The sequence below is a fragment of the Pogona vitticeps genome, chromosome 2, assembly GCF_051106095.1.
Source record: "Pogona vitticeps strain Pit_001003342236 chromosome 2, PviZW2.1, whole genome shotgun sequence".
Classification (NCBI taxonomy): domain Eukaryota; kingdom Metazoa; phylum Chordata; class Lepidosauria; order Squamata; family Agamidae; genus Pogona; species Pogona vitticeps.
Window position 1 is genome coordinate 294,171,950 of NC_135784.1, and position 19,246 is coordinate 294,191,195.

General features: G+C 41.8%; 1 protein-coding gene across 3 annotated transcripts in view; it reads left to right on the forward strand.

Moving 5' to 3' along the window:
* Positions 1-18,879, forward strand: part of PRLR (prolactin receptor) — a 129,851-nt gene extending 110,972 nt beyond the window's left edge. For all 3 annotated transcript variants that reach the window (XM_072992849.2, XM_072992848.2, XM_020795712.3), the window contains exons 7-15: positions 1,268-1,434; positions 2,674-2,815; positions 3,555-3,684; positions 5,451-5,620; positions 7,358-7,524; positions 9,181-9,322; positions 11,539-11,638; positions 13,519-13,588; positions 14,933-18,879. In XM_072992849.2, coding sequence (XP_072848950.2) covers positions 1,268-1,434; positions 2,674-2,815; positions 3,555-3,684; positions 5,451-5,620; positions 7,358-7,524; positions 9,181-9,322; positions 11,539-11,638; positions 13,519-13,588; positions 14,933-15,952 — 2,108 coding nt within the window. In that variant the 3' untranslated portion in view covers positions 15,953-18,879. The remainder of the gene's footprint in view (positions 1-1,267; positions 1,435-2,673; positions 2,816-3,554; positions 3,685-5,450; positions 5,621-7,357; positions 7,525-9,180; positions 9,323-11,538; positions 11,639-13,518; positions 13,589-14,932) is intronic.
* Positions 18,880-19,246: the final 367 nt, after the last annotated feature.

The window sequence follows — 19,246 nt, forward strand, 5'->3', positions numbered from 1 at the left end:
GATAGTAGAGTAATAAGCTAAGGCTCAGAAGACCCAACTTTGAATCCCTGCTTGACCATGGAAACTCGCCAGGTAGAATTGCTCTTTAAATATTTAGTTAAACTCCTGTTAGGGTCTCTTTAAGTTGATTCTGACTTGACAGCAGATAACACGCACACAAATATAATATACCTGGTATGCTAAACAAGAACTGTACATCCAACATTTCTGATGTATTTTTGTAGCTCTGATGCTGCTGCTGTTTCCCTTTGGAGGAGGGGAAAAGCTGGCAAGGTGTTCAGTACTGTAATTATTTCTTGTATCATTTTCATACAATGAATTACAAAGTTGAAGGAATTAATATTAATGGATAAATTAACAGGCTCATTGAAAGGAAAGAATAGAATGGTGCACTAATCTCAGTGGAGGGAAAGTAAAGAGTTATCTTAAGAGAGAAATGGAGGTAAAATTCCAACCCTGTACCAAGTGACTCAGGCATAAATTAGGCGCAGAACTGGAACTGCTCTCAACATTGGTAGAGGTAAAAAAAAAATAAAGCAGATTGTTAATACAGATATAAAATTAGAATTAACAAAGGTATTATTAAGATTGCGAAGAAAATAAATGTCTGGTGGAAAATAAGGAAGTAAAGATGTTAAAGACTTACTATTTTGCGTAAGAGATAATAGAAAGTTATCTTGGTTATGTGCTTCGTTGTCCTTTAGTCGTGTCCGACTCTTCGTGACCCCATGGACCAGAGCACGCCAGGCCCTCCTATCTTCCACTGCCTCCCGGAGTTGTGTCAAATTCATGTTGGTTGCTTCGCAGACACTGTCCAGCCATCTCATCCTCAGTCGTCCCCTTCTCCTCTTGCTTACATTATGTGCTTACATTGTGATAATTATTTACTTTGATTGTTCTTTTTTAAAGGCATTGAAGTTTTTTTTAAAAAAAAATTACAAAGTTGATTTGGGAATGCATTTTGCCCTGTTTACCCCAGGTGCCAGATAGACCAGTTTTCCAGGACTTGGCACTCACCAAATTTTTTTAATATATCTGCCATTTCCTGCTGTGAGCATAGCTGAAGGAGGGTTTAACCCAGCACATCTGAGAGTCACTAGATCAGCTGGCACTGGTGTGGATAATACAACCTGAAATGAACGACTCTTTTAGCTCATTGTACAGAAGCTATTTTTATTGTTCTGCTTTCTTTTGATCTGCTTTGACTGGTTCACATAGCATTTTGTAAGAAATAAAGATACTGACTCTTGAACTTTCCTTTGTGTAGTAAAGCCAGACCTTCCCATGGATCTATCCCTGGAAGTAAAACAACTAAATGGTATAACATACATAGAGGCAAAATGGTCACCACCTCTGCATGCTGTCGATGCAACAAGCTGGCTAGCATGTAATTATGAAGTGAGACTGAAACCCGCTGGAGGAGAAGAATGGCAGGTAACCAGGTTGTGTGCTTTTTAAAGTGTGCTACTCCTTTGATAAGTGCTGTTAAAACAGGATGGATTGGATGCAAAGGCCAGCCCAATTTATCATTCCCTTACTTACGTAACAGACAATGGAACAAAAAAGTTTTTATTTCCAAGGTAAAGGTAAAGGTCCCCCTTGACATTTAGTCCAGTTGTGTCCGACTCCAAGCTGTAGAGCCAGCGTTTGTCCATAGACAGTTTCCGTGGTCACATGGCCAGTGCGACTAGACACGGAACGCCATTATCTTCCCATGGAGGTGGTACCTATTTATCTACTCATTACAATAGTCTAATCTCGAGATTACGAGCGCATGGACCGGAGTGATGAGCGCCCCAACATCAAATAGGGGGTTAGGTCCCAGTGGATGGCCTCCACTTTAGCTTTAAAAATGCTGCAAATTGGTCAGGTGAGATACTAGGGGGAGGCCAATCACTATGACCAATTCCGGATAGATTGCGTACTATGCGGAATAATTCCGCCTGCTGGTTGGATGCTTCGCTTATCCGGACAGTGAAGTAAGCTTTCTTAATAGAGCAATTAAATAAATGGGATTTGTTAATTCATCATTTATGTAAATACCATTGATCCAATGGGTTCACAGTACTCTGAATTTATAATTAGATTTAACCCGTGAACTGTGAAGCAATGGGATCTCATTCTACAGAAAGTAAAAGAAAATAATATATTAATTTTTCCTGCCAGCCCAAATGACTCAAAATACTGTGGGAGAAATAAAAGTGGCACACATTTCCAGTTCCCTCATCTAAAATGTCCATTGAAATGGCTCTAAAACTGAGTGGCTAGTTAGGTCTTGGTTCTTTAAAAATGGCCCTGGGCAACATGTAGGCTCAACCAAACAAATCCTAGCAGCCATGGTAAATAGAGGGCGAGGGACCTGCAAATATGGAAGGTGACCACGAGATACGGCCATAAGGTAGATGACAAGGCATGGTGGACTACAAGACATAGTTATTGAATCAAATGTCAAGTTCACTTGGTCTTCTGTTTGTTTTATTTATTTATTACAAGATTGATTACCCTGGCCTTTGATCTTAAAAGTACTAGGATGCCCAGAAGAGATAAATAATACATAAAACCCTGCCAAATGCTCCAGATGTTCTTATAATTGTAGAGACTTTGCTTGGATGTCATATTTTGAAAATGTGGAGGCCCTTCTCATTGTCTTCTCCTGCCTTTGTTTTTCCCCAGACTCATTTCGTTGGCAAGCAGACATATTATAAAATGTCTCAGTTGGGGCCAGGAACAAAATACATATTTCAGGTTCGCTGTATAAGGGACCATGGGGAAAAGAGTAAATGGAGTCCAGAAAGATACATCCAGCTGCGCAGTGGTGAGTCAAAATCACTAATTTGTAAAAAACTTTTTTTTAACAAAACACAAGAGGAGCTAGCATTTGAGTAAAGTATGTAGCAGAGGGACTGCAAACTTAATATCTTAGTGGTTCATGATCACAGGTCCCCCCAGATGTTCTTAGGCTGCAACTCTCAGAAGCCTTCGCCATTTGCTGTGCTGTCAAGGGCTTCTGGGAGTTGTAGTCCAAGAACATCTGGGGACCCAATGTCGTGGACCATTGCCTTAGAGCCAAATTGCATATTGTATCTAAACACATCTGATAAAAACCAGTCTTACAAGCCAAGCAGATAATGAAGAATGGTTGGCAGGGAGAAATGTTGATTTAATGCTTCGCTTACGCAGCTTCTCTACCCCACCTCCACTAGATCCTTTGAGGGGGTGGATGCCAGCTGTGGGCACATTCCCTAGACAGAACGGGGCAGGTTCATTTCATTTTTCCTTGCTTTTCATTTTTCCATCCTTAATCTCATTCTGCCCTGTTTCCAAACCAATTCATTCCATTCATCAACCTGTGCTTTTTGGCTTGCAGTGTTTGCAAGTTGCTTCATAAAAGGAGAAAGCTTTAGTTATCCCTTGCAGACTTGAGATGCTTGTCATGACATAATCAAGAAAATGGTCATAGTTTTTTTGTTTTTTTATACTCCTAACCCCACACTCTCTGGTGTGTAACCACCGACTCACATGGGCTTCACTGACTTTTTCCTCCATTGTTTTAGGCCAACCTCCGGGGAAGCCAGAAATATTAAGATGTCGATCTCCTGAGAAAGAAACCTTTACTTGTTGGTGGAAGCCTGGTTCTGATGGAGGCCTTCCTACCAATTACACTCTGCTGTATAACAAGGAAGGGTAAGGAGAAACTAATGGCAGGAGGTTCCCACAGAGTAATTTCTAAATAAAAACAGCACAGAGTCTTTGGGTACCCTAAAGCAGTGGTCCCCAACCTTTTCTGAATCGTGAACCAGTTTTGCTTGGGGGGCAGGAGAGCATCCATGGGGAGGCACCCGTGTGTGTATGCATGGGGAGGCGGGGCACCCATGCCTGGGTGCATGGATGAGGCATCTGTGTGCATGTGGGGGTGCATGTGTGTGTCTGTATGTGTATGTGGGGGAGGCCTACGTGCATGGATGGGGGGCATCGTGGGGGCGGGAGATCTGTCTCCACGGCCCGGTCCTGCCAATGCCTGGTACAAGGCCACGAACGAGGGGTTGGGGACCCTGGCCCTAAAGAATAACAGATTTATGGGCAAAATTCTCCCAAGGCTTGGGCAGGGGACAAATGCTGTCATTGTGCTGTGCACCACTGCTGTTACAAAGGAACAGACCTCATAGCAAGAAGGACCTCTCTAGAGCTAGTGAAGCCTACATGCCTGCTTCTGAGGAACCCATCTTCAAAGGCAGGCATTGTGGGTAAGTGACCCAAGAGACTGTCTGTGCAAATATGGCACAGACACTCTCCCAGGCATCCTATCCGCAATGCTGTGCATTGGTGGTTGGGAACCACTGATTGGTGGGGTCAGTGCTTCCCAACCTTGGGTAACCCGGGTGTTCTTGGACTGCAACTCCCAGAAACCCTAGCCAGCGCCGCTGGTGGTGAAGGCTTTTGGGAATTGCAGTCCAAGAACGCTTGGGTTACCCAAGGTTTGGAATCATTGTTCTAAGGATACCTGAGAGCAAAGCATATGAGGCCTGGCTAGCTTTGAAGAGATGACGCATGATCCAGCAGTTTCTCTGCTGCCAGTGACCAGAAGAGGAAAAGAGCTGCCACAGCTCTCCAAGCTTGCCAGAATCCAGCTCCAGAGAACCTACCCCACTGCTTCCCGCCTCAGTATCTTGTTGCGGTGGGTAGAGAGGCCAGTTAAGATCTCTGGAGCAGTAGCTAGGGGCTGTTTTGGTTTATTTGGTCTGTGCTGTGCTGTCTCTTGTGCCATGGGGTTTGAGGTAAGCCATTCACTCTGTCTAACAAAAGGGCCAGTTCTACTTATTACAAAAAAATTTGTGCACCATATCCTACTTCACTATATTTATCAGGTTTTTATCCACAAACGTGGGTGAGATGAGGATGTTTATTGGGATGTAAATGCTAAGGCTCAGAAGGCTTTGAAGTGCAAGAAGTACAGGCTAATAATTACCTTAAGAGTTGCAATTTATAAAATAGTTTGGTGATAATAGAGAAATCGTTGCATGTGGTTTGACACATATCATGCATTATAAAACATCACCTTTGTTTAGTCCACAGGATGTAGAGTTTGACTCTCTTGTTGAATCATTCATTATTCATTGATTTTGCAGTGGACTCTGCCTTTGGGAGGGCAGGATGGGCTGAAGTTCACTGATAGTTTATTTGAATAGAACCTTAGGTGATAACAAGTGATGTGTCCTGGATACCATTCTAGCCCTGTGGATGTGCTCTCATTATTTTCACTTCACTCCTACCAACAAAAATGTGCCTATTCTGTGGGCCTGATGGAGTCAATTCTGGTTGGCAACAGCTGCCAGCAAGATAAGTTTGCTAGCCTGTAAAATGCCAGAAGCCTCTGTATTGTTTTGGTTTTAAGGGCAACCAACTAACATAGCTACCTTTCTGGAAATAATTTCTCTGTTTCTGTTTTTCAGAGAGAGGAGATACTATGAATGCCCAGACTACACAACAGCAGGACCCAACTCTTGTTATTTTGATAAAAAACATACTTCGCTTTGGATAACATATAATTTTACTGTAAAGGCAATTAATGAGATGGGGAGTACAGTATCCGACCCTTATTATGTGGATGTGGCTAACATAGGTAGGTAGTTCAAACAGTGCAATTGTAGATCTCTGGCAAAGCAATCTAAACATCCTGAGTTGTGGGTCAGTATTTTATGTGTATCAGCCACAACCCATGCATGGTGGCCAGTCGTACTTCTTACTGAACCTTGTGCTTTTGAGGCCTGCTTGGGACTGCAACAAGGATGGGTCGTTTTTGTCAAGCTTCTAGTGTGTCACACTATGTGGCTCATGAGCTGCATTCAGTATGATGGGTCACATAGTGTAAGCTTGCCATGGTTTCCTTGCATGGACAGTTATGCACTTGGCTGCTTCCACAGTCACTTATATACATACACATATGCATATACATACATGCACACGCCCACACACACGTATGTATGGATGTGTGTATGTGTGTGTGTATGTATATACACACACATACACACATATACATATATATATACATATACAGTACATATACATATACATACATGCATATACATATACAGATAGATAGATAGATAGATAGATAGATAGATAGATAGATAGATAGATAGATAGATAGATAGATAGATAGATAGATAGATAGATAGATAGATAGATAGATAGATAGATAGATAGATAGATAGATAGATAGATAGACACACACACACACACATAAATGCTGCATACAGTTAAATAAGAATGCCATGCATTGACAGAGCAGAATTTTGATTTAGTTTTGTTTTTTTCATAAATATCTCCTCTGCCTAAATGAACAGATGAACAGAAAATGTGTAAGCATCCTCTTTGTCCCAGCGCGCTCCCTGTTGCATGCTTCGTCATACACTGGTTGCAAGATTGGTCACACAGCTAGTCATAGAATGGGGAACTTACTGGAGCTGAGAAACACTCTCTTGGTTCCTCTTCCCCACTGCTTTTAGACAACTGGGCACTAGTGACCTTCATATTTAGAATAGAAAGAACTTCAAGAAAAGAACATTTAAGCTGTACAAAAGCAAGAGTGACAGTACTGGTCATCCAGGCTGCAGACTTTGAGAGCTCTAGAACTCATTTGAATCCTCTGTCTTTAGCCATGTTCACCTTGAACCAAGACACCTCTTCCCACATTAGGGTTTTAGTTTGTTCCTCTTCTTTTTTTAATTGGAGATGCTTATCTTTAAGACATATAGGGCAGGCTGATACAACATTTCTCTCTCCTTGATGGGAATTCATTGAATTTGGCCAGGACAGACGGCTTAAATTTCTGTTTCCATTCATTTTTTATAAGACTTTACCAAAATTCTCATATTCAGGATGGAAATAATTTAAGATTTTTAAAATCTGAGTTGAGAAGAATGAAAAACTGACCAATTTTCCTATCCCTAATTCCATTCTTAAGTCTTATAGAATCTAATTGTCTGTGGTTATGCCTTGATTACTAGCAACGGTGTTTGATAAAACACTGCCCCTATTTTGTTTCTGCGTTGCCCCTTGAGAATGCAATTTAAAAACTTTGTTACTCAGCACAAAATGAAAGCAATCCGTTTGAAGGAACCACTTACTTAGAGGGACCTTTTGTCCCCAACAGAATGGCAGCCAAAAGGAAGTCAATGCAGCATAGCCCAGCTGTCATGTTTGTCAAGCAGAAAAGGTTCATTTCATTTCATGTAATGGGGAAGAAAAGAAGAAGGATCATCCATTGATACTTTGTGCGTTATGTGTGAAGAGTCTCTCTGTTCTTATCTGTTTCGCCAGTTTTCAGCTGAAAACTTTCCGATGATTTATTTTTCAGTTCAACCCGATCCTCCAGAAAACCTGTCTCTGCAATTTGAGAAAAAAGTATATGGAGAATACCTGCTGTTGAACTGGGATCCACCTTCGCTGGGTGACGTCAAATCTGGCTGGCTAACCCTTGAATACGAGTTGCACATAAAGCCTGAAGAAGGACAAGAGTGGGAAGTAAGACAAATATTAGCTCTTGGTAGCCAAATAGTCTCTGTTCTGCTTACTTCATAGATCATATTACAAAACACTATAAGAAAAGCAACACAACAAAATAACCCTTCCTAGGCAATGTCCCATTGTGCTGTTTATGAAAGATTAAGTTGCACACCATATCATACTATATATCTTTAGAATTTCATTCAAAATATGCTTTTATTTATCTGTTAACTTTCATCAAAGTCTGTTAAAACTAGTACAACATCATATAAAACAATACTCCTGAGAGTTTAGAGGCAAATGTCCATGCTGACAATGGCCAGATGAAAGGTGGCAAGTTATTTGTTTCTCTTGCCTGTTTTTTTCACCTATCCCATATATTTATAAAATTATGGTGTGTCATCTTTTAAATAAAAAATATGAGGGTGACTATGCGGACACTTAGCCTTCCATTTGGTGTCCTGCAGTTTCGCTCCTAAAGACAGAGACTATCACTTTGCTGGAATGAACCAGCCTGTCCCCATGCACCTTTCTGGCACCTGTCAGGGGTTTCTAGATTTTTTGGTACTCAGGTAGGATCACTCTGTTTTGGTTCATTTCCAGCAGAATGGCTGGAAATGAACCAAAAATTAATGTTCCTGTTGAACTGCCAATATCGTGAAGTGGCTTAAGAAGACAAGCACTTCAGGATAGTGGCAAATTACTGTAAAATCTCTGTGGAGGGGCTGAAGAAGTGGTGTGGGGAATAACTGTATTAGGGCAGTGTATATATGGAAGGATGTGGTAGCGCTGTGGATTAAAACCGCAGAAGCTTCTGTGCTGCAAGCTCAGAAGACCAGCAGTTGTAAGATCGAATCCACGCAAGGGAGTGAGCTCCTGTCGCTTGTCCCAGCTCCTGCCAACCTAGCAGTCCAAAAGCATGTAAAAATGCGAATAGATATAGGTACCACCTCGGTGGGAAGGTAACAGCATTCCATGTCTAGTCACGCTAGCCACGTAACCACGGAAACTGTCTATGGAGAAACGCTGGCTCTATGGCTTGGAAACAGGGATGAGCACCGCCCCCTAGAGTTGGACACGACTGAACTAAATGTCAAGGGGAACCTTTACCTTTACCTATATACACTGTATCAATTTCAAAAAACAAATGCCCAAATGGAAAAGTTCTTCCTGAGAACAGGAGAAGACAAGAGGGGAAATAAGGGCAATTAAAAAATACAATCAAATATCCTCTTCATTGCGCTTTCCTGTCTTCTCTCACTTCCAGAAGAAAGTTTTTCATTTGGCTTTTCTTTTCTCAAAGTGATGCAGTGTATTTGCACTGTCCTATTACATTATAAACAATTTTTTTCACTACCTTGGCCCCCTCCACAGAGCCAAAGAAGTGTTTAATTTGCCAGTACTGTGAATTTTCACTCTTCTTAAGCCACTTCAGGATACTGGCAAATTGACAGTGGGCTGGCGTGGACCAAATTGGATTGCCTGAGGTCCGTATTCTATTTGGATGCAAGGACCACACCAGATGGCATACTGAGCCTCCAAGTGAGCCTGTTCAGCTTACACTAGCTGGCCTCAAAATAGATATGTAGGCAAGCCTTAAGTGTTCTTTGCTGATGCTCTTGTTGAGAAGTACCTCTTATTTTATTAGTTTCTGTGTTCTCTATGTATTTCCAGAAAATATTTGTCGGGCAAAGAACAACGTATAAGATGTTTAGTGTAAATCCAGGAGAGAGGTACATTGCACAAGTTCGGTGCAGGTCAGACCATGGCTCTTGGAGCGAATGGAGTCCTCAAAGTTTTATTAAGCTCCAAAAAGGTGAGAATAGAAATAGTTAATGAAGTCACTGACAAGTTTCATCTGGTGTGGTTTATTAAAAGCTTGAGAGTTGCTAAATAGAAATAAGAAGCTACTTGTTACTGGCCAGTATCCTTATAGAGACCTTCACTGTCAGAGCACGAGTGACTCACATGCAATGAGATGAAGTCACATGCTCCCCAAAACCAAAAAAGAAACCTTTAGTAGTGGCAATTTGCCACTGTTGGGGATGTCTTTCCTGCTGCATCAGTAGCACCTTGCAAATGGATGCTGGTAATTCTTTTTTGGAATGACAACCACAACATAACAGAGTTGCATTGACCACTGCAGTATAATGAAGAATAAGGTCCCTTCTTTTGCAGTGTAAGTATAACTATGTTTGACTAAAATCCAAATGCAAAAATAGCCGATACCTTTATAGACCTCTAAAAAATTATCACACAAAAAATGGAGCTTTCATGGATTAAACACCACTTCATTAGAATTGTACCAGTGTGGAGAACTTAAAAGTCTAAAACTTAAAGTCCAATTACTTCTATATGTACAAGACTGTGATTTCACTAACTAGATGCATTTTTTAGCAAAGGCCAGTAGTTTGTAGGATTCCAAATTTGTTAAAAAATAACTAAACCATCATCATCATCCTGTGCTGTTAAGTCAATTCTAACTTACAGTGACTCCTTTCAGGGTTTTCTGGGAGAAATACTCAAAAGTAGTTTACCATTCTCTAATTGTGGGGATGTCCTGGGACTATGCAACTTCCCCCTGGTCACACCAGCTGGCTCTTTTCCCTAAGAGGCACGAGAGAATCGAATTCCCAACCTCTGGCTCCTCAGCCAGATAGCTAAACCACCGAACTATTCATCCAACTATAAAAGAACTAGAAATAGTTATTTTAGGTACTATTTATTTCCAAATGATAGAAAGTAAATTTTAAACTTTTTTTAAAAGTTCAGCTAAAACATTACCAAAATAAGCAGCAAGCTACATAACATGTAATAAAATGAGTTACTAAAATTTCTAGCAGGGACGTAGTGGCGCTGCGCGCTAAACCGCAGAAGCCTGTGCTGCAGGGTCAGAAGACCAAGCAGTCGTAAGATCGAATCCATGCGACGGAGTGAGCTCCCGTCGCTTTGTCCCAGCTCCCGCCAACCTAGCGGTTCGAAAGCATGCAAATGCAAGTAGATAAATAGGGACCACCTCGGTGGGAAGGTAACAGCGTTCCGTGTCTAAGTCGAACTGGCCATGTGACCACGGAAGATTGTCTTCGGACAGAACGCTGGCTCTATGGCTTGGAAACGGGGATGAGCACCGCCCCCTAGAGTCGAACACGACTGGACAAAAATTGTCAAGGGAAACCTTTACTTTTACCTTAAAATCTCTAGCAACATTGATCATAACAAGCAGGGGGGGCTTTGTAATGATTATTGACAACTCATCTGCCTTTAGAAAGACAGGAATATTTAGCTTGTTTTTTAAAAAAATAAAGATAGGACCTAACATGAGTTCTGCTATACTACTATACCATAGTTCATGCTTTCTGGTTTTGAAAGCTAAGCAGGGTCTGGCCTCACTAGTGGGTGACTATCAGGTGATACCAGTGATGTCCAGTAAGAACTCTGCCTGGAACTCTGAAAAATTATTGCTGCCAGTCAGAGATGAGAATATTGGACTTAGTGGACCAATTATCTGAATTAGAGATGGACACAAACCATCGGTTTGGCAGTTCATGCTGGTTGGTTTATCAAACAGTTGTTCAGTGGTAAGCCCTGCCTCCTCCAGCAGGAGCCCACTCAGCACCCAGAGGAGGTGGGAAAGGGATACCAAGCTGCTGCCTCCCAGGGGATGTCTGCCTGAGGAGGCGGGGTTTTGAAGCACCAAACACCTGTTTGGCTGATGAACAAACCAGCCAGAATCACCAAACTGGCAATTCTTGGTCATCTCTAGTCTGAATCGAAACTGCATTTGCTCCTGAGCCTGTGAGGTTATAGTATTAGAATGGAACTGAGGAAATGCCAGTCTAGCTCAGTATGGCTATAAAGGTCACTGGATGAATTTTCCCAACTTATTGCACCTCAGCCTAACCAACTTCACAGGACTGTTGTGGAGATACAAGGATAATGAGGTGTCACTTAACACTGTTGTGTAGTTTTTTAAAGCGTAAAGCAATCAACTGTAATTGTGTAAGATTTGAACTCTCCTTGTTTCCCCCCCAGAGGTCAGACTGAAGGATATTCTCGTTTGGATTTTTGTGGCCTGTTTGTCATTCGCAGTATGTTTGATCTTGATCTGGACGCTGGCACTGAAGCGAACTAAGTAAGTTGCCACTTTTGAATCTGCATAAACACAAGCACATTTGTGTGTGTGTGTGTGTGTGTTCTTTGTATATTAGAAAATAGGAGGGCAACCTAGCTCTCTCTGAAGAAATAGGAATACCCAGATGGTCAAGATTAAAAGCTGTGTCTGATTATAGTCCTAGTCATTCTGAAGTTTGCCAATCAGCCAAAGCAAAAGAAAAACCACCACCACCACCTAATCTATTCAGATGTATTCATTCATTCATTCATTCATTCATTCATTCATTCATTCATTCATTCATTCAGGTGAGTTGTAGGCTCTTCCTCCAGACTAGATAAATGTTGGGACCTCTCACATGACTAATATTAATAATTTTGGAAGTGCAGACTGGAAGGGATCTTAGGGATCATCAAGTCCATCCCCTGTCATGGAGATGCAATGGGGAATCTTAACTCCCAACCCCAACCACTGAGCTATCCAGCAGTTCTCCTTGGTTTCAGTAGACTTTGTTCCCCCAGACCTACATAGGCACCATTCTTTAAAGAAAAAAGTTTCTACCTTAAGAATAGAGGGCACCAAGACTATCCAGTGTTATTGCAGATATTTTAATGCACTTGGCTTGAGAATTTAGGGTCAATATTATAAATGGGAAAACTTAGGGGAAGCCAAACTTCTGCTTCCTAAAACCAAAAATGCATGACCAACTTTGCAAGCTTGTGTTCCTCCTTCAATGTCTCCTTTTAAATCTCGTGGCCAAAGGAGAACTACAGGCTAAATGCGTGTCAACTGTTCCTACTATTTTTCTTTAAATAGGAGCCACAGTGGGAGGGAAGGTGGAATGGGAGTCAAAAAGAATGAAGACTTCCCTCCAGTGGCAAATAGCAGCTTGAAATATGAATGCATGAAACCCACAGCTAGTGGAAAGCATCTGTCTGAGGCCAAGACTTTATTTTGTGGAGTTACAAGCACAAAATTCTGGGGGCACAATTCATATCTTCCAAGAGATTTTCCCCAGTTCTGCTATTCAGGACCTTTTAAAATGAAGATGCCAAGATCTGAATCTTGGACCTTTTGCCTATGAAGGGTGTGTGTGAACTGGCGTCCTACTGAGCTATAGCTGCTCCCCGCTCAGCAGGCTAGGGTTGATATCCAGCAATTGTTCAAATCCAATAACGGTGTTTATGGTAAATGTGCACCATACAGGGGTGGATGTGTAAAAATACCTTATTGGAAGGATGCTCATGCAGCTAAAATGGCAAGTAAGAGCTACTCCTACCTTACAGCGTGTTTTTGTACTGTGCTCTATCATTTGTAGTTGGCGGAAGAGCCACCTGGATCTTGTAAGCTTTTGCTTTGCAGGCAAAAGGCCACCTTCCCCCAACCTGGAATCCTCTGGAAATGTTGAATTACAACTCCCATGATCAATGTGTGGAATGCTGGGTGTTGTAGTGCAACACACCTGGATGCTGGGGAATGTGGCTCAAAGGTGTTCCAACAGGCACAGTAATCCTTCATTCTTTCATTCCCCCCCCCCAAAAAAGGGACACATGGGACATAACAATATTCTAAATATAAATGTTATTATAGCTGAAAATAAATTACATGGCAATATTTTAAAAACTGAATAAAGTGCATATTAATATTACTGAATGGTTGTTTAAAACAATTGAAATCCACATTTAATTCAAAAAGTTTCATGTCCTTCACTAAGATGCCTTCATTGACAGCCAGTCACCTACCAAAAACTTGCTTGAAAGGTGTTTGGCTATCCTCAGTTATAATTCATTCTAATAAAATGTTCTGTTTCCTGAGAATGGTTTATTGTTGGCGGTTCCGAACAAGAGCTTCCATGTTGACGTAACCCAACTGCTCCTCTTTGTCTCTCCTCCTTTTCTTAGCATGGTGGCTCGCATTCTGCCACCCGTACCGGGTCCCAAAATAAAAGGCTTTGATGCCCAGCTATTAGAGGTGAGTGTTTTCCATGCTTCCTGCAGAAAGTATGAATAGGGAACATGGTTAGAAGTATTCCTCTCTTCTAACTAAAGGGACACTTCTGTCGCTGCTTGTTTTCAGAACTCAGAACAAATCCAAGACCTAAAGCTGCCACAGCATAAGTATCAAGCTACCATATTTTTTGCTTCATAAGACACACCTCTCCATAAGACGCACCAAATTTTTAGGAAAAGAAAACAGGAAAATAAAAATCTGTTTTCTTCTCCTAAAAATTTGGTGAGCCTTAAGGAGAGGTCCGTCTTATGGAACACACCCTAGGACCCTTTGGAGGTTCACCCTGTCCCCCCAGGGGCCAGAGGGGGCGAAATCACCACCTTCAGGGACTCTTCTGAAGCTTCCGAAGTCTCAAAAGAGTCTCAGAAGGTGGCAATTTCGCCCCCTATGGCCCCTTGTGGGGCAGGGTGAACCTCCAAAGGGTTCTAGGGTCTGTTCCAGGACCCTTGCATGGCTCCCCCCACCCCCCACGGGGCCTGCGGGGGGCAAAATTGTCAGCTTCTAGGACCTTTTCTGAGGCTTAAAAGGCTCAGAAAACGTCCTAGAAGCTGGCAGTTTCGCCCCTGATGGCCCCGTGGGGCTTGGGGGGAGCCTTGCAAGGGTCCTGGAATGCTCACTGTGACCCTTGCGAGGCTCCCCCCACGGGGCCAGTGGGGGCGAAATCACCAGCTTCTCTCCATAAGACGCACAGACACCCCCCCACACTTTTTTTGGGGGGGAAGTGCGTCTTATGGAGCAAAAAATATGGTACATTTGACATTAGTCCCCCTTGAGAAGACATACCTCTTTCTAAGAGCCAGGGTGGGAGAGAGGGAATAGTTTGTGGACATGGGGGGTTGCTTCAACCCTTTGTTCTCCATTGCTGTTCTCATCCAAATCAGGGTCCCTGTGCATGATGTTTGACTTTGGGCTAAGACTTCCACTGGAGGCTCCATCTCCAGACTTCAAGGACCCCAGGATGGGGAAGAAGACCATTCAATCCTAGTTTCAGTTGGAGTTAAAAGCCTAGTTTCCTTGGCTTTTAATGCATCAAATTATGCAGGCTGGCTGGCCAGCCAGCCACTGACTGGAGCCACCCTTTCAAAAGTTTTTAAGGGCCCAATTTCTGCTATTACTAACCTACTGCTAAGAACGGCAACGGTAGTGACAATTATAATAATGCTTAACATTAACAGCATTATTGATGTCATTGATCTTATTAAATACTATTTTAGACCTATGTATGCTGCATGTCCAGATGTTAAAAATACGTAATACAAATGTTACAGTCATTCTTAGTATAATACTATGTGTGTATCACTTCAGGCAGGAAAAACAGAAGAACTGCTGAGTGCTCTGGATTGCCAGGGTTTCCTTCCGACTTCAGACTATGACGACCTTCTGGTGGAATTTCTGGAGATAGATGAGAGTGAAGATCAGCAGCTAATGCCAAGTTGTCAAAAGTGTCATCCCAATAAAAAGTCACACCATGAAACGGACAGCGACTCTGGCAGAGGCAGCTGCGAGAGTCCTTCCCTCTTGTCAGAGAAACGGAAGGACACCAGGAATCTAGTAGAATTGAAAACACAAGATACCAAAGAAATGCAAATGAACAGTGGTATAAAAAGTGCACAGGAAGTCCCAGAGACAGACTTTGAAGGGCCAGTATCCTGGCTTAGCAGTGGTGGACCACGGGCATCCACATGGCCTGGAGTTCTGCTTCTTAACTGTCCAACTCCAAAATGTTCCTATTGTGACAATACAGGAGTACGTAAAATGGCACTCAGTGCCTCAAATATAAAGACGTCGCCTCCTCTGATGGGAAGGGAAGAAAAAAGTCTTCATTTACAATTGCCTACACCCACTGAAACTGTTCATAAAGGAGTACCAACCCAATTGGAAGATGCAGCAAAGTTTCCCCAAAGTGTTCTCAATGACCAAGGAACATCATGGCCACTCCCTCCAGACAGGGCACTTCCCTTATCCACAAAGCTGATGGATTATGTAGAAGTTCACAAAGTCAGCCCTGAGGGAGCACTGGCTGTTTTGCCGAAACAGAAAGAAAAGGAGGGCAAAACAGAAAAGCATCTGGTTCCCGGAGATACAAATGAATATACCAGGGTTTCGACCGTTGTTGCCAACCATATTCTGGTATTATTTCCAGATCCCAAAACTGACGCTTTGCCTCCCTTTCAGGAGCCACCAAAGGAGGCCGCTCAGAACTCTCAGCCGCACCAACCAGAAAAAAATTGGAGCTATTGTTTCACAGCTCCAAGTTCAAGCAAAATCCAGAGTGCTGGCTTAGACTACATGGATCCAAATAATTTTATGCCTACTCTGAATTAATTGAAAAGTGGGCTTAGCCTTCTACAGGTAACACTACAAGTAAAATAATCACTGTCAGCACAAAGTCGCTCATTTTACTTAACTCGGTTGTATCTCACACCTTTGTATGCTTTGTATTCAAAATAGGCTGAGAGATTATTCAAGATCATTTCATTTCTATGGTAGATTTTTAGAGCTATTTTTGTGAAGAGTCATTTACGGGAATTTAAAAAGTGAACACTATAGTTTTTATTTTATTTTTTTAAACACAGCCCGCCTGTTTCTGACATTCAATATTAAGAGTGGATTTGTGCAATGCATGAAGAAAATGGTTATTATGTAATGTCCTTGGTGAAGGAATGTGGGCTAACATTTAGAAATACTGTGAAAAGTGATAGAACAATCAGATTCTCTGACTACTACACCAATAATATCTGTTTTTGGCACATGTGCCACAATCCAAATGCAGAAACACTTAGAGGCCACTCCAGTTTAAGACCTGCAGCATATGTGGAATTGTCATACTTCTGAAGAAGAGCTTTTTCCTCTCAATCGGAGTTCAGTCCTCACTCTGTCAGTGGTACTCCTGCCCACAGTGCCCGACTGTGGCATCTAGGATTATCTGGTTAACTGCATCCCATTCTTTCAGATTTCACATCTAAAACTTGTGACCGGAGTATGAGTCCTTGTGACATCTCAGGTGGAGGCTCTTATGATGTTAAACCATGCCAGGACAGGTGCATCAAGAAGGTTTATGAGTCATGATGCTGGTGCTGACACTGCAAGTCCAACATAAATATGGCAGCCATCATGGTAAGCCAGTGAACCCTGGTGCCAGCTGGAATGGGTGGGATAATTGCTACCTCACAGTCAAAGATTCCCAACCTAAAGTTCTATGAAAGCATAGCAGTTCCCCAAAATGTCAGCTGACTTCCTGAGACTCATCAATCTTAGTGAAATGGCTATGATAACAGTATCCTTGTTGCATAGTACAAAGTTGTGCAACATGATTTCATCCCTTAACATAGAAGGTAGACAGAGCCTGATCTGATGAAGGATAGTGGCAGTACTTTTCCAGCAAACTCCAGGCAGTTATCCTTGTAATTACCCACAATGCCTCAGATCAACAAAGCATTGCCCTGGGGCATTATGGATTAGTGAAATGCCTGTTTCTGATTGTCATTGGGGTATTGGATGGGGTGCTCAACCATGGGCCTTGTGTAGTTTCTCAAGAGCACCACCAACTGATGATGGATGTCCTCTGTGTCATCATCTGGTCACTGAAGACCAATAGGTGCTGTTGCTTCAGTAAAATTGACCATATAAGATAGAATGAACACAAGATAGAAAAAAAATATGTAACAGGCTGGCCACTGCTATTATTCCTACTGTTACACTAAGACATCACTAGTGAAAAATTGCATATTCATTTCATGTTCTATGGTACACATTTAACAGATTTTAAAGCCTCATATAGTTTTTTACTATTATATTTTTTCTGTTTTTTTCTATTTTAAAAGAATCCTAGTTTTGTGAGCTTTTTAAAACCTATACAAAGTGTTGTATATAAAATCTAATATATTGATGATAGTTCTAGCTGGGAGTAAAACAAATCTATATCTATTTGACTGCTTTGTTTTGCTGTGATAAATTATTGGTACTACTGCTAATAATAATGTGCCATCAAGTCAATTCTGACTTACGGTTACTCTTTTTCAAGGTTTTCCAAGCAGAGAATTCACAGGTTTACCCTTCTCTCCTTCTGGGAGCACTCTGGGATTGTGCAGCTAGCCCAAGGCTACGTAGGCTGGCTTATAGGAGGCACAATGAGGAATTGAACTCCCAACCTCTAAACCACTGAGCTATCCAGCCAGCCTGTTGTATACCAGAGATGGGTGATTTGTAAGCCTTTAGATACTGTCAGACTACAATTTCCATTATTAGGGCTCATCAGCAAGTCCAATAATGATTAATGCTGGGTGTTGTAGTCGAACAACAGTCTGGAAAGCCCACTCCTATTGTACACATTTTAAAAAAAAATCTTCTCAGACTTATTACAACCAAACCCCTTTGAAACCAGTATCCATACTTATAAGTGTGTCAACATTTGGATGAATCAGGAAGTGGAATCTAGACTCATCCGTTCCTGTAATCAGAGCTTTGAAAGTTTACTTTTTGGGTGATAGTTCCCAGGATCCTCTAGCTTGCAGATTCTGGGAGCTGCAGTCCAAAAAGTAACTTTTTCAAATGCAGCCTCAAAATGGTATGAATTGCCCTACGACAAGTTTCAATTTCATATGCTGCCTTATTGTACATACTTCAGTGTCTACTTTAATACAAAGCTTATGTATTTTTGCAGACTATTTTTGTGGAATTATAAATATATACTATTTAGTAATTTCCAAAACATATTTACTTAACCAAAAGTTGTATTGCCTCTTTCCTGCCTGAGAGCAGATCATAGAAGAGGGTGAATGCAGTTTTTATAATGAAAGTCTTTTGCTATAGGGATAATGTAGAATTCGTGTCAACTTGTGGTGGTTTTCTTGTCTTAGGACTTCAGTCCTTCTTGCCATATCAAATGGATTTGCAGGATGTATTTGTCCAAATATTTCAGAGATATACCATCCCATTGAACCCTCCACAGCTGCTTTGACTATGTCAAAACTTTGAAATGCCAAGTATACCAGACTTGTACCATAAAGATGTGGAGGTACAGCCTCTGCATCTGTGTCTGGCATAACAGTGTCACAAAGTGGGAAGCTATCAGTCAATCAGTAGTATAGCTGGATGTTCTGGTTTGTTTGCCTGTTTCTGCCATCTTTGCCTCTCATTCTATGAGCTATTGAGGTACCGTATATAGCAGCCACAGGAAAGGTGAGAAATCTCTAGGACCTAGGATTAGGTAGGCTTTTCATTTGCTCACACATGTTCTTGTTATGTTCTCCTATATCAACATGTGTTGGATCCAGCTGTTGGCAAACCTGTGCTAGAAATTCAAATCCACAGCTGGGCAGTTTGTGGCACTCCAGATGTTACTGAACCACAACTACTGTCTTCTTCATCATTGGTCATGCTGGCTAGGCAGATGAGAGTTGTCATCTAGCATCACCAGGAGGTTCTCAAGTTGCCAGCGTTTGCCCAGTTCTAAATTACAAAAGCTCACAAAGACAACTGCCTTGTCAAAGCCAAGGTGACTGAATGTCCAACACAAACTAAACTTTTTTTGTGGCTGTTGCAGTCAGAAATCATTTTGGGCCCACACCCCTGGGAAGAAGAAGGGAAAGACGGAGTCTTAGCCAAATGCTAACTGAG